The 16,285-nt window shown below is 43.5% G+C and overlaps 1 protein-coding gene across 7 annotated transcripts in view; it reads left to right on the top strand.

Moving 5' to 3' along the window:
* SASH1 (SAM and SH3 domain containing 1) overlaps window positions 1-16,285 on the top strand; it is a 335,600-nt gene that overhangs the window by 214,205 nt on the left and 105,110 nt on the right. For all 7 annotated transcript variants that reach the window (XM_043592565.1, XM_043592562.1, XM_043592563.1 and 4 more), the window contains exons 3-4: window positions 9,883-9,933; window positions 10,063-10,112. In XM_043592565.1, coding sequence (XP_043448500.1) covers window positions 9,883-9,933; window positions 10,063-10,112 — 101 coding nt within the window. The remainder of the gene's footprint in view (window positions 1-9,882; window positions 9,934-10,062; window positions 10,113-16,285) is intronic.

Raw genomic sequence — 16,285 nt, forward strand, 5'->3', positions numbered from 1 at the left:
AGGCTGCCGATGGTCCTGTGGTCCTGCTCAAAGAACGATACGGATTTCACGTGTTGTAAATAAGTTTGTCCTACTGTTGGTCACCTAGCTTTACCGCCTTTTTAAAAATGGTACTAAACCCATCTCTTTCCTTTTACTTTAAAATCGTGCATCTCCGTCGTCCCTTTCTAGAGCCCTGAAGATGAGGCCTACCAGGTTTAGGTATGACTCAGGTTATACCGATCCCTTCGACCTTCAGACCACTGAATCCAAGCCTGCAGGCCCCTCTGAACAGGCTTGTCTGGGGCAGCGGTTGTGGAAGATCGGTTCGCCAGCCAGCGGCTTCAGCACCAGCTGGGAACTCGGTAGACATGAAAATTAGAGGACCCAGCCCAGAAAGACTAAATCTGAAACTCTGGGGAGGGGTCCGGCAATCTGTATTGAATAAGCCCTCCAGGTGATTGCAATGTACCAAGTGTGGAAAGGCTGTTCTAGGGCTTACTGGAGGCGGGTCCAAGATGGGATCTTAATATTCGATTCCTCTGGGCAGTGAGCTCAGCGGTGGTGTGGGCTCTGGCTCCCAGCTGCCCAGTACGCTGTCGCTGGACGACACCCTCAGGGGGCCTTGGAGCCGTCAGAAGAGTTTGGTTTAAGGTTCAGACACGTAGTCCAAGGTATGACCAAATGGTCAGACGTGGTGGTGGGGCACGGGGACCCTCTGGTCCGCTGTGGCCAAGCTAGCTTCGGGATGACATTGGATACCCAAGGCTGCATGTTAGAACTTTGTCAGTACTTTGTAATACCTAATAGGAAAACATTTCAGCTGGATTTGAAATCTATCACATTTTCATAAGAAATTTCACGACGACGTTAATCAAATAAAGTACGATCGGATCCTTGAAATAGGAGTTGGTGTATTTCAGTGGTCATAAGAACAGTTAAGACAACTTGTATCTCTTTGTTGGGTGAGTAAGATTCCTTATTAGTGATCACCAACCGTAGCGTTGACAGCTCATCATTAAAAGTTCCTAGCTGTTATAGCTTATAGTCATTTCAAGCCTATAACCCAATTTTTTAAAAAGTTATTTTCAAGTAAGTAAGCATAAAGTTCTTTTTTTAAAAAATGAACAGGATTTCATTTGGAAGTTTTATACTAATTCAGTGTTTAATATTTTTCCTGATACTCTGAATTTTCTTTCCAGTTCTTACACATTTTTAAACACTGCGATAAATGTCTTTTGACCCCATATTCTCCCCCGTGTCTCCCAGGGTGCGGGACACTGCAACTATGTGACCCTGTGGGGAAAGGCACTGGGCAGCTACCCGCCCTCTGCTCCCTGGAAGCCCTTCACGTGCTTGTATAATTCCTTCCCTTCTTTGAGTAAACAGCCCTGGTTCTTCCAGTTGAATCTGTTTATCTGATCCCCTTTCCAGACACCATTCTTGTGAAAGTTCTCCTGGTTTTCATGGTCTCCCAGAAAAAGTGGCATTCGCAGCTGAGCACGGTCTTTGGATCATCATCCGCCTGGTGCCAGGACAGAAGGAATGTGCTAGGACCCGTGGTTCAGACGTTAAGTGCCAATGATTCCCACGAGGGACTTTAGAAATGCCTAGAATGTAAACTCCACGCAGGCAGTGACTCTCTTTTTCATTGTTTTATCCTTGACTAGGGCAGCGCTTAGCACATGGTATGTGCTCATTAAATAGTTGTAACATTAAGGAATGATTAAGTGAAAGACATGGCAAGAAGCCGAAAGAAAGTAGATGCCTCCATGCTGTTGTCACAATGGCGAGGTTAGATGGGCTCAGTGAGTGGTGATACCATCCAGAGTGGCCCATTGTCGTGGTGTCCACCACTGGGAAACGGAGAGGCCGTTTGTATGTTGGCGTCCATAAGCCAAGTCCTGCTAGTGAAATGAAGAATTGAATGCTACAACTTGTTAGATTCTTTCTTTAAGGACAATTAAAATGCCTTTACTGACACAGTGCCTTCTAGCATTTACATCCGTATGACCTGACACTCTTGTGTTAGTTTGGTTCATAGTAGAAGATGCATTCTTGAAACATGACTCGTCTTACTGGAACGACCTGTTGGCATGGTATGGTTTGGTCCTACTCCTAAATCTATGCAGGGCGCTTGGTACATGGTATATACTCAACAGTGTTCAAGTTCTACGAGATCTAGGACGTGGTTTCCTAAGACAGCCTAGAAGTTCGAAGTGAGGCACGAGAGCACCTAGCCTGACCCTCTTAGATTCAAATTCTTTCTGAACTTAACCAACTCATCTAACTTCTACTGACCCCATGTGTTTTACCACAGTCGTGCTTCAAGGTGGCATGGTCACCCTGCAGTCTCCTCAGACTGAGTTCTGCCCCTGCCCTGGGCACTCTCATGACTCCTTCCCATAGGTGGGGGAGGATACACCCTGGGACTTGTAAGCTGCTTCAGTTTTCACTAGGGGATCTCAGGACTACCTCTAGCATTAAAGGTGCAAGCCCTTTTGGGGCAAGATGAGTTCTGCAGGGACATTGCTCCTGATGTTGGTCAGCGTGATACTGTGTCCTCTCTGCCAGAAGCCAGAGGAGAAATTCTCTCTCTCTCTCAGGAATAGCCTTGTGTCTTGTGAGTATCTTAAAACATAAAGGTATGGATGAAGTCAGTCTTGTAATTGATCGTGTTTCTTTGCTTTAAATGTTAAAAAGCTTGGCCCCAAACGTGTGGTCCATCACCAGCGTAGGATCCCATTGTCCATATTTTTTTAACTAACAAAATTCCTAGACCAATTTTACTATATAATCTTGATTCCTCCCCCTCCCACTCTGTATCATTTCATTAGTTTTTTAACTTTATCATGTAAAGTTGAACTGAAGTTTTGTAAGCCATCTTAAGTCTTTTTTTTTTTTTTTTGGAACATGGTAAGGTTTCAGTAAATACGTAATGAATACTTGCATAACATAGACTAATGCAGCAAGAATATTTAATGATTGTACCACAGAATATTAACGGCCAGGTGGAAATTGCCACTTTTGGTTTCTTTCTTACTAGTATTTCTCAAAATTTACTGACCTGTTCATTATGGATGGGTTTTAAGGTTGAAGTTATGTAATAGCATTCAACTGTGAAAACTTTTTTCCTTAGAATCTTTCTTCTTTGATGTGGGGGGATGGGAGTATTTTTCCATTCACTTGCTCTCATTAGAAGCAATTTCGTATGCCAGGCCATGAACTTATCGGTGCCTGAAAAAATGGCTAACATTTCCTGTCTCACGTATGAATGATTTGGGTGAAACCAGTCATGAAAATGTGAAGCGGTAAGGAATTGGAGGTAGAACTCACAAGCCAGTACTGATTTTATCCGAAGAGTGGCTAAACACCCCCACCAGTTTCTTTTTAAGTTCTTACACCGATCTAAGTTGTAGATTTTGGAAAATCATTGTCTGATTACTTTTTGCTTGCCGGTGTAGCTCCCCAGTAAGCAACCCCAAAGGAAATCTAAAATCAAAGCATGAAATACATGTGTATGTGTCAGTGGGTATAATGAATCCCTATTAAGAAGGTATTTATAGGGGTGCCTGGGTGGCTCAGTCAGCTGAGCGTCTGACTCTTGATTTAGATTCAGATCATGATCCCAGGGTTGTGGGATCAAGCCCTGCGTGGGGCTGCATGTTGGGCATGGACTCTGCTCAAGATTGTCTTCCTCTCCCTCTGCCCCTCTCCGCTGCATGTGCTCTCTCTCTCAAATTTAAACAAGGCGTTTACAATCTAGTTGAGGGAATAAGATACAGGTAAGTGAGCAGAAGGTTGCTACGCATAGATACACCTAATAAGTAAATGGTGTAGCTGGTTCCTGTTAGGACTGAACTCGGGCATATCATTTAAGGCAAGGCTGGGCAGAGCAGGTATTACAAGAGGTGGGTTTGGACTTGGATCTAAAGAATGCCTTGGAAGGATGGAGAGGAAGAAGAGGGACATCCCAGGTACGATGAGCAAAAGTGAAACGCGGGGACAGCACGCACTCAGAGGTCAGTGGACCCAGCACCCGTTCTTGAAGAAGAGGGTTTCGATCAGGCCAGTTGGTAGAAGGGCCTCTTATTCAGAAATGGAGATTTTTATCATGTCCATTCTATGTTTCCACAATTTTGGAAAGACTTTGGAACAGAGAAAGGATACAGAGTACACAGCAGTGTGCCTCTCAAACTGAAGTGAGCATATAGATCCTAAGGGATCTTGGGAAAATAAAGATTTTGATTTCGGTCTGGGGTGGGGTCCTAGACCACCTTTATAAGAAGCTTCCAGGTGATTCTAATGCTCATGTTGCACGCACCTCACTTTAGATAGCAAGGACAGAGTACTATTTTAAGAAGATTTAGTTGACAGTAGTGATTTGATCGGCAGGACAGTGCTTCATCTGAGTAGGATCTTGGAGTCAAAGAGAGACCTAAAGATAATCGACTAGTCCATTTCTTTACATTGCCATTGGAAAACCAACGTAAAAAACAAACAAACAAACGAGGTCTGAAGGTCTTCCTATAGTGGGGGCCGGACCGGAACTCAGTCCTCCTGGCTCCCACTCAGTACCTTCTCCTCCACTCAACAGTGGTGGCTGGGTGTCTGTGGGGTGAAGGACTGCAGAGAAGCCGATGCCTTGGGAATGGAATGGCATGGCTGGACACAAGAAACCTTGTGAACGGAGAAGCAACCGCTCCCGGTAGCTGATTTGCTGGGGAGTGAGGAAACTCCCACGGAAGTGCTGAGGTTTACGTCCTGCTAGAATGAACAGATACCGCGTTGTTCGGCCAGAATGGAGAAGGCAGCCAGACAAGAGGGGAGCCCACTTGACCAATTGGGAGCTACCACAACCTCATAGTCTTCTCGTAAAGGGATAAATGCCACATGAGTTTTAAAATCCATCACAGGCAGCAACTTTCCCCAGCAACTGAGAACGCGTTCCCTCCGTTGATGGAACGCATCAGTGATGGTATGTGTTGAGTGTCGAGTGTTGCCAGGCATGTGGTCTCTCGCCTTTCCACCAGCTCCTCCCTGTGCCCAGCGTGGAGGAGGAGACCTTGGTGCTCAGCTGAGCTGACCGGCGCCTGATGGTTTTCCTCTCTGCTCTTGGAGTAAGAGAGGGATTTATCCCACCTGCTTTTCCAGATGTAAAGTTCTTTTGGCTTCAAGCACCGGCAGCAATAAGGGCTGGGAGGAGTGTGGATTTCCCCAAGAAGGTGGAAACGTGGTGAGAGTATGGGTGCCGGTGTGATGAAAAAATGTAATCAAAATGGAGCAAGGCTAGGGGCGCCTGGGTGGCTCAGTCAAGGGTCTCAAGGACTCAAGAAAGCCCGATTACTAAATCTTAACATTAAAAATTCTGATATTTCACGATATGGTATCTGGGATTTTCTTGAAATTAAAATGGGGTGGAGCCAAGGCACGTTTGAAGGTACGGATGAAACAAAATTGACGATCGGTAGATAATTGTTGGAGCTGAGTAATAGGAATTTGGGAGTTCATTGTACCATTCTCTTTACTATTGCATATTTAAGATTTTCTATAATAAGTTGAGTTTAGCACTTATTTTCATTTTTTTTTTTTAAGTAGGCTGCATGCCAACGGGGAGCTTGAACTCACGACCCTAAGATCAAGAGTCGCATGCTCTATCCACTGAGCCAGCCAGGCACCCACTATAACAAGTTGAAACAAGAGAGGTCATAATTGTACCCTAAAACCTTGTGACAGTTCAACCTTCAAGTGATAGGTTCAGGTTGAAATACATTGCCAAGATGCGCTTCAGGAGGAAACTCTAAAAATCACAAAAGAATCCTCATGGACATTGTCACGAATAAATACGTCTCATCTGATTCCTTACTTAGAAAACTTAAGGAGAGCTCCCATCTCCCTGGCAGTCAGTGTGGCAGGCTAATTTCCCAAGGGGGCCATAATGATACCTCCCAACCCAGGGAGGTTACTGTGTGACTTTGACACTCTTCACTTAGATGGGGGCTGTGCACTCTCTTGCACCTGGGAGAGCATGTAACTCCAGCAGAAGAACTTGCTGCACGAGACTGTGTTAGAAAAAGGAATACAACTTCTGCCTGGCTCTCTTGGTCTGCCTGGTTTCTCTTGAAACCCAACATCGTGCTGTGGGGAAGGCAAGCAGTTACGTGTAGCACCCCTGTATAGTTGTTCCAGCAGATGGCGCCTGCGTAGGTCCCAGCTGTTAACCAGCATCAGCCCCCAGACATGTGAGCGAGCAAGCTTCCTAATGATTACAGCTCCAACCATCCAGTCACCCCCACCCTTCGAACCTTCCAGCCAAGTCCCCAGACACCATGGTGCAGAGAGAAGGCTTTTCTGCTTTCCCCCTTCTGAATTCTTACCCTCCAAATCTGTGAATGTAATAAAATGCTTGTGGGCTTATGCGACTTAAGTTTGGGATGATTTGTTACACAGCAGCGGTAACTGGATCAGTCAGCACGTGTTATTGAGGAGAATCTTCTTTCTCAGTGATCTCTCTTTCCAGAACATGTCCAAAAGATACATGTTTCCTCAAGGACTGTGTTTGGATTATTCATCATTTTTACTATTTCCATCAACACGATGACTGATTGAGTTACAAATCAAGAGTTACACTGTGGATCCTCCATTGTTCCCCAGATAAAATAGCTTGCAACTGGGGCAATCAGGTGCATCAACTTACTCCGCCCTCCACCCTCATCAGGACTGTCTGCCCCCTCCCACCTTCCCCCTGCATCAGGACTGTCTCATCCTACTGGAACTCTAGAGCCATGCCCCTACCCCTTACACCGGTTGAACTGGGAGCAGAGAAGAGGGCAACCTAATCCGTAGACTGCGAAGGGGAATGTCAAGGAGACTTTCTCTCCCCATCCACAGAGTTTGCTGTATCTTTTGTTATATACTTCTATATGTCTTAACTACTTGATAATATTCACACATACATGATAGTAATTAGTAATTACTCTTCTGGACTTTTGTCATTGATATCATGTGACATCCATCAGGGCCGTAATAACGGAAGGCTGCCAGTATTCCATTCCGCTTTGTCTCCAACCATCACACATAGGTCTAAACTTAGTGGATAACTTTACATGCTTCTCTGTTGTGTCGTATTTTTACTTCAGGGTGTGTTTGCTCTAAGAAATGCCTCGTAATGATGATGGTAGTCTTTCCTCGAGAGTTGAGATTATTAAGATTTGCTCTGAAAATCATTACTTTGTAGTATGCTTTGGGGAGGGGAAGCAGTAGAAACATCGCTGCATGAGATGTGTTTAACATCTCTTGTTCTGAAAAAGCAGATGTTCTGCATGAAAACATTATCTGGGTCCATTATTTTAAAGGGATAAATTTTAGTACATTCTACATCCAACTATATCCCCAACCAGTTTCCTAAAAAGTCCCTAAAATACAGTCTGCTGTATGTAACAAACCAACATGTGAAAATGAATTATTTAGAATGTTACTTCCTAATCATCTTATATTTAATGTGGTTGTTAACAAGGACCTGCTTTGTATTCCGGAAAAGCTACATTTTGTATAATATACCATAAATGTTAAGTTTAGGATGTGGGGTAACAAATGGTGCGCTCAACAAATGAAAATTTGTTAGAAAAAATGCAGATAAAAATATGCAATAAAAGCAGGTAATTCCCTATTACGGACTGTTACCTAGTGAGGTAGAGCCTTCAAGCTTGAAGAACAGTTAAGAATGGAGGAGAGGAGGAGAGTTGAATTAGACATTGTTTTCGTTGATGGCTATGGAAGGACATGGGCTGGAGTTGGGTGTTAAAGGCGCTAGAGAAAGTTTCAGAGCAAATAATAGAGACCTGTCATCATTCTGAGATTCCCACACTGACTCTGAACAGGAAAATGTAGGTTGAAAAAATTGCAAACTATACCTTTGCTTACTTCCTGCTGTTTAAGTTTGTAAATTTCTCTAAGCGATGCTAAGGAGGTTAGGTATCACGGCATCATGACTGGTCGCTCAGCGCCAGGAACCCCCAGATACCTATCTGCCGTGTTGATAACACCTGAGCCTGATGTCCTATCGGTTGAACTAGGAATGTGACTCAAACATTTCCATATATTGCTTTGTAAAAATGGTGCATCAGGTCTGGGACAGAAATAGAAGTCCGTCCATTTTGAACAAAGGTGGCAATAAAAGCCAAGAGGATGTTAAGCAGAGAGGTTTTATACCAGAGCTAATACCACTCTGGTATTTTTTCATAACAAATAAGGCCCTGGGACTAAGGGTGAGTGAGTCTCCGTCCATTAAAGTACTTTTCTCTTTTGATCAACTCGTCCCAAACCATCCTGTTCTCAGATTTTTCACCTCAGCACATTCATTTTATAGTCGATCTATATACTGGATTCCTGTTACTTAGTCCCATTTATAAATATACTCTGAGTTTTACTTATTTCATTGCTAAGTTTTTGACATATTGGTCTGTTTTTATAATCATGCTAGTAATGAAATAGGTAACTTCAATAAATTGAACATTTAGATGCAGTGACAATTCCTAATTTGAGATGATCCTGTTCCCGTATCCTGAATGTCAGCCGAGACTAACAGAATAATTTTCATACGGTACATGTGCGATCCTGAAGATTATAACAATTATTAAGAACACAATAGGATTATTGGAAAACTCATAATTAACCCGGTTTTTCAACCTCATTAGTGATATTACTCTCTTCCTCTAAAACTGCCTATTGTCCTGCTTATGACTTGATCAGCTGGGGACCACTCTGGACTGTGAACCATACTTTGATGAGGACGTGTACTTTAGCACCTGTTTAGATTTAGAATTATTCTGTATTTGTGAAAAATATCAATGTGGTGCTCTGTGCTGTGCTTCCTAGTACAGCTCATGTTTTCCCATAGTATGTTCTAACACTTCTAATAGTGTGGTTTTCCTATTTTGCTGTCAATGCTTATTTCAATATATTATTTTTGTCACAGGTGATAGGTTTACCTCTTTTTTTTCCCATCCAAAGGGGAAATGGAGGGTTTTTTTTTTCCTTCTATTTTAGAGACAGGAGGACAGGGGAGGGGGAGGGGCAGAGGGAGAGAGAATCGCAAGCAAGCTCTATGCGTGCTCAGTGGTGAGCACTACTCGGGGCTCAATCCCGTGACCCTGGGATCATAACCTGAGCCCAAATCAAGAGTCGGACGGTTGACTGAGCCACCCAGGCGCCCCAGGAAATGGAAATTTTAACTATAAAATGGTTTTAGCTCTAAAATGGTTCAATTCCTTTTTTTTATGATTTGATGATTTTTGATGACATCATGCATTTATTTCATCTGTTAACTGGATACTGAGAGTTGTTTTTTTGAATTTCCAGCTAGGCCAACTCATTTGTATTATAGGAGCACGGTGATTTCTAGGGCTCCATGATAATACCAGGTTAGCTTTCCACCTTCGTAAAGACACTTTCAACCAGCCCGACGTCATGAAATACTCTGAACACATTCAGCATTTTAACATCGGACCGCAACTCCGCTATTACTGAAAAAGAAACCGAACACAAATGGATCTCAGTAAATTGTGTCCCAGTGATGGTCTAATCACATCGAGAGAACGATTTGCCCAGTAACTGTCGGTGCCCTTCAGTTAGACTGTGCTGGTTTCTTCTGCATTAAAACTGCCAGTGGAGTCAAGCGGTGAAGTTTGGAAAACAGTTCAGTTTTAAGACTCTAAAGTTCTCATTTTCAAAACGCTTTGGTTTTCCCAGAAAATCTGTTTACCTCCACCATCCCCCCACCCCCCCCGCCACCGCACCCTAGCATTTCCCAAATGCTCCCATCTCTTCTTACACATCGATTTGTCTCTCTGGTGTGTGCCACGTTTGGAAGCCTCATTAAAGCAGCATCTGTTTCTCTTTTAGGAGAAACCCGATGCCAGCCCCACGTCACTTCAGCTGCGGTCCCAGATCGAAGTAAGCACAATGACTTTAATCGTCTATTTTTGCTTCTGCCTTTTTTTTTTTTTTTTAAGTGATATTCTGTACAAATCAGATGAAGCCTGCCGCTCTGGCTGTGCTCACGCTGTGCCTCTTTTCTCCTAGGAGTCGCTTGGCTTCTGTAGCGCCGTGTCAACACCAGAAGTGGAGAGAAAGTAAGTTTCCCTCCTGCCCGGGATCGGAATTTGGAAGAAGGTGCCTCTGAGGTCCATCCTGGTGGGAGTCAAGTGGGCGACTGTGTTGTGTATGTGCTATGGAGCATGATGTCATTTTCCTTGCATGGGGTGTGTGTGTGTGTGTGTGTGTGTGTGTGTGTGTGTGTGTGTGTAGGTGGGTAAGAGTGCGTTGTGTAATTTAGTCGATGATGCCTAACGACTCTGCAAAGAGTTACTGGTTTCACACTGCTTCTTGTGAGTGAACCCTAAATAAATACCTGGAAACAAGCATAGAGGAAGGAAAAGGACAGCTAGGTCCACCAACGTGGGTTTTCTTCTTTTATACTAGTTTCTGATAGAGGAGGAAAGTCCTAAAGGAGAACAGTACAAAAAAACCCCAATATATTCCAGAATAAAACAGTGACTGGAAAACCCCTCTCTGCACCTTGCTTTGGTGGGTGACCTTAAAACAAGAATAGATGCCTGTGACCAAAGACGGCAAAGGCTCACTTTTCTTTCCTGTTGAAGGCAATATTTTTACCTCTTTGTCCTGACTTGGACCCTGTAATTTTTAGTCTCCTGGAAGATAATTCTATGTTATATTTCGTATTGCCAGTATTTCTTTTAGGCACCTTTAAAAAACCAAAACAAAGCAAATGGGCTTTTTGTTGTTTCGTTTTGTTTCCTGTAACCTTTCCTTTTTCCTCTTTATTCCATCATAATTACACTAGAATGTTCCATTTGTGATCTTCTGAGGTAAAGAAATTTTGAGAAAGTGCTCAGCTTTATACAGACACTTCCTTTGGCACAGAGCCACTTACACGGTTTTGTGCCAAGAGAAGCATAGAAGTGGTTTAGGAATAAAGTATTTCTGGAATGAAAAGCACACATTGGGAGCGCGTGTGTGTGCTTTACAGCACAGCTCCGCCTAATCCGTCCACGTGTGTGCTGCTGGCCAGAGGCAGCTTCAAGGGGGGGGGAAGGCTGTGTTGCCAACGCTTCGGTTCTCGAGAGGCTAAGCAGATTTGGTTCAGTCAGGACTGAGGAACATTGGGGTGACGAGCAGAAAGCAAACCAAGGCCACTGCCCACTCAAGGTTAGACGATCAATGTGCAATTAACTCGAATCTCCTTGGCTTTAGTTGCATGTAACCCCCTAGCACCTTAGCATGAAGGCTGAAGTAGCTTGGGGATCTGGGTTGACATTGATTTGGAAATTGGACATATGATGGCTATAGATGAAGTTGAGTGTGGGCAGCAGCGCGGAGTTAATGGACTGGAGATTCTTCTGACTTCCTTCACTACCTATTTGGCATGATTCAGGCTGAGAACTCAGGTGTTCGTTCAGAATCTGAGTCCTTCAGGAAACAAGACATGTTTGCCTTTCCTCCTAAGAGGAAGTGACTCACCAGATTTGTACCAATCTTAAGTTAGGCTGGATATTCTTCCCCTCAATTATGGGTAGTCATTCTTTCCGTGTTTATATCCTTCACTTGGTAAAATGCGACATGGCTTTGTGGCCAAGAAAGAGAATCTCAGCCTTCTCTGAGGTTAACGAAACATTTCGAACACACAGCACGCAGTATTGTTGACAGCCTCAGCCTCTCCATCTGTACGACCGCCATTTTGCTTCTGTTCTTTTAAATGTTTTACTTAAACTGAAGTGTTTCTAAGTAACTTGGGAGTTTTAATCCATTTTGTCCTATATTTCCTTATTAACGTTTTTTGGAAACTATGGTACCCTTTTTTTCTTCCTTTAAAGAACTTTTGAAAACTTTTAAACTTCCAGAAAAGTCATAGGAATTGTGCAATGAACTTTCATATAACTTTTACTTAGATTTACCAGGTTGCATGCTCTTTTTCTCCCTCCTACACACACACACACACACACACACACACACACACACACACACACTTACATAATACCATAATTTCAGAACTATTTGAGGGTAAGTTAAAAATTCTGTGATCCTCACTCCTCGATACGTCAGCATTTATCTCCTAAGGACAAGGCCATTCTCACAGGCTCACAAGAATTTTAAAAACAATTTTCTTTCTTTTTAATGTTTAGTTATTTTTGAGACAGAGACAGTGTGAGCAGGGGAGGGGCAGAGAGAGAGGGAGACACAGAATCTGAAACAGGCTCCAGGCTCTGAGCTGTTAGCACAGAGCCCAACGCGGGGCTCGAACTCGCAAACCATGAGATCATGACCTGAGCTGAAGTCAGATGCCCAACCACTGAGCTACCCAATAGCGATTTGCTTAATACACAGTTCGTGTTCCAGTGTCTCTAATTGCCCCAATAGTGTTTCTTTATAGCACTTTCTCGTCAATCCAACACTTAAAAAAATTACTCATCACATTCGCACATCCTCTTTCTGGTCATATTTAATCTGAAAGCATTTCTTGGCCTTTCTTTGTCTTTTATGATATTGACAGGGTCTTTTAAGAGGGTAGGCTAGTTGTTTTGTGAAATATTCCTCCATCTGGGCTCCGTTTTAGGGTTCGGGTAGTGCATTTTTGATGTTACATTCTTTTCAGTTCACTACATCATGACGTCACTTCGTCCCATTGTTGGTGATACTAATTTTGATTATTTGATGAAGGTGATGTCCATCAAGTTTCTTCGGAGAAGTTAGAACTTTCCCTTTGCAGTTGGTAAATACTTTGTGGGGAGATAATCTGAGACCTCGTAAATGTCTTGCTCCTCATCAGACTTTTACCTGATGGTTTTAGATTCTCTCAATGATTGTTGCCTGAATCAGTTTTTGTGGTGATGTTTACAAAACGATGATACTTGGGGTGCCTGGGTGACTCAGTCAGTTGAGCATCCGACTCGTGATTTTGGCTCAGGCCACGATCTCACAGTTTGGGATTGAGCCCCATGTCGCGCTCGGCACTGACAGCCCGGAACTTGCCTGGGAATCTCGCCCTCTGCCCCTCCCCCACTTGTACACTCATGTTCTCTCTCAAAATAAATAAATAAAACTAAAATAGAAATGATGATACTTATTCTTAAGTTGCTCATTATCTTGGATTAAACCCTCCAAAAGGTGTTTGTTTTCTAATAAGGTGGACACTCTAGCTCAAATTATAATCTGGGTACTTTTGTTTCTATTGAATTATTTGTGTTTTTGTACTTGAAAATGTGCCATTCTTCAGATACAAATGCTGCTTGTAAGCCCCGGAGGATGACCTGGAAACCAGTTGGTTGTGTCTGGTTAAATGTCCACAAAGTAGCTGCCAACCCAAATATCATTCTGAGTCAGCAGTCTTGTTTTATGGGCAGAACATTTCTTCTGCTTTGTATTCAAAAGGCAAGAGAACTCAGTAGACAAAAGTGGGCAGATTCTACAGCAGCCCACCCTTGAAGCAGAGGCCTCGATGACAGGATGGGGGTCCGGGGGTCCGGTGATTGACCCTTGTGGCTCCCACTGTCCGGTGATTGGCCCTTGTGGCTCCCCCGCTGTCCAGACCCTCAGCACAGCTTTCTCCCTCCCTTCTCCCCCAGTTAAAACCTGAGCTAAGGAAGGTATCAGGTGTCAGTTATAATGCAAATACCTGATTTCTAAAAAAGTCACCTCGCGAAGTGGTATTTATCATTTACCAGGGTTTACAATCTCGAGTTCCAGGAATACAGCTCTAACCAGAGGAGAACAGAGAGGGTGGGAATATACCTGACATCACGTCACCTGGAGACACTGCCCAATGGGGCTGCTAAGGCTGTATTTGGTCTGTAGGTGTGTGAGACCTGCATGATGGATGGATGGATGGATGGATGGATGGATAGATAGATGTACAGGCAGACAGGAAGAAACATACATACGAACATACATACATAGAACAGACCTGCCCCCACCAGTTTGACAAAGGCTTCATTCATCCTTATTTTCCTACAATCTATCTGGTCTCTCTGTATGCTTTCACTGAAAATATAAAAAAGGCCAAGGGAGTTTTCATTTGAACCTCTTCTGTTTATATCCATTTACACTGCCTATTGATGAGACTGTTTTATTACGCCGATCTTAGATTTGCGTCAACTGGCTAACAAGCTTGAACATTAGTTACATTTTTTTGGTACTCACCAGTTAATCTCAAGAATATCTAGCGAGAAAGAGTTTTTTGCTGGGAACATTCTTTATAACTATTGGGGATGCATTTAGCTACAAATAACAGAAAACATGACATAAAGCAGCATGAAAAATAATACAGTGTTCATTTGATATATCCTCGTTCCAGGGGGGGTGTCTAGGGCTGTGCTGTGGCTCAGCTGAGCCTTCCGGTAGCCAGATTATATTGTTTGTTCTTTTTGTCAGCCTCCTGGTTTTATAGTGGCTGCTGCCATCTCCCAGGTGGGAAGGAGAAACGGGGTGAAGAAGGTAAAAGGGCAAAAAGCCACAGGCGTACCCTTTAAAAAGCTTTCCTAGAAACCCTGTCCCACACATTCCAGTTTGTGTCACTCGTTTCTTCACGCAGCAGCTGTTCACTGGGCACCGGCTTTGTGTGCAGGACCCTGTTTGGGGCTCTAGGATATGTGATGAGCTGACATGAGCTGCATGTAGGGAGCTGGAGTAAATCATTTGTATGCTTTAGACTCTGCAACGGAGAAAGATAAAGCAAAGAAAGTAAGCCCAAAATTGGGACACGTGGCGACCATTGCCATAGGAGAGTTTGGGGATGTGCGTGTTTTGTTTTGTTTTTACATTTGATTGATTGATTGATTGATTGATTGGAGACAGAGCACGAGCAGGGGAGGGGCAGATTGAGAGGGAGACACAGAATCCAAAGCAGGCTCCAGGCTCTGAGCCATCAGCATAGAGCCCGATGCAGGGCTGAAACCCACAAACTGTGAGATCATGACCTGGGCCGAAGTCAGACGCTTAACCCACTGAGCCACCCAGGTGCCCCGACATGCGTGTTTTTTGCTGACTGTCTTACTGCCCTGAACAAAATGAGTGTCTTAAGGAAGGAGGGAGACTAGACAGTGGGTAGAAAGCTAGCAGTATTTTCCACAATAATTTAGTCTTTTATTTGTGTGTGTATACATCTGAAACAGTAATCTGCAAATTAGCTAGATGGCTAATAAATAAGCTGTGTATCTGGATGATTTGGATTCATTACTTTCAAGGAAGCCAACTGTAGGGGAGCCCATCTGGTTATTTCTAGGTGTGTATCTAGATTGGAAGTAGTCTTTACAGGGTTGGTTCTGCAAGTTGGAAAAGAAAAAATAGGAAATAGCAGGTAATGTTCATTGAGTGTTGGTGTATGGGCCAGGAACTGACCTAAACAGTTAACATTGACTTATTTAATACAACAACCCTGTGAGGTTTGCCCTGATATTATTCCTATTGCCAAAGGCAGAAACTGTGGCGCAGAGAGGTTAATAAGCTGCTCAAGGAGACACAGCTAATGAAGTGACACAGCCTGGATTTTATCCCACTTGAGAGCCCATGCTCCTAACCGTCACGCTATGATTCCAAAATACTTACAATTGCATTGCTTATGCAGATAGAGAGGTTAGGGGCACATTGAGTTCATTGGCTTTATGTAAATAGCAGCAGCTAAAACCCGCAGTCCTGTGGTCCTCTTGGAAGGAGAGACAAGTTTACTCTCATTCAGATATAAGCTGTCTCAGTTATTTATTTACAGAGGCAGGAAGGTCCAAAATAAATCTCAAAACTTCACCTTCGCCAATGTTTATCAGCTCTTTTCTACTAAGTCTTTCACCAGAGTTGAAAACTCACTGATTTAGTTTCACTTTCTTTCATTACCTGTGGCTACACTGGAACTGTTTCATGGTGAAAAAGCCCAAAAATATATCGCACGATGGAAGAGGAAGATAAATCAAAGGAGGGCAAGCCAATGGAGCGGTGTTGTGTGCTCGAATGATATGGATGGCATCTGGTTTATTAATGTTCTATGCAAGCATTTACTCCGTTTGGACACCGCTTCCCTCTCGTATTTGTTTCATCTGGCTAGCTGATTACTCTTCTGACAGGGCGTCAAGTTTCCCACCCCCCCCCCCCCACCGCCAAAGCCTCCTCCTTTTTATTTTTTTATTTTTTTATTTTTTAACATTTATTCATTTTTGAGACAGAGAGAGACAAGAGCATGAACAGGGGAAGGTCAGAGAGAGAGGGAGACACAGAATCGGAAACAGGCTCCAGGCTCTGA

This window comes from Prionailurus bengalensis, chromosome B2, assembly GCF_016509475.1.
Source record: "Prionailurus bengalensis isolate Pbe53 chromosome B2, Fcat_Pben_1.1_paternal_pri, whole genome shotgun sequence".
Lineage (NCBI taxonomy): Eukaryota > Metazoa > Chordata > Mammalia > Carnivora > Felidae > Prionailurus > Prionailurus bengalensis.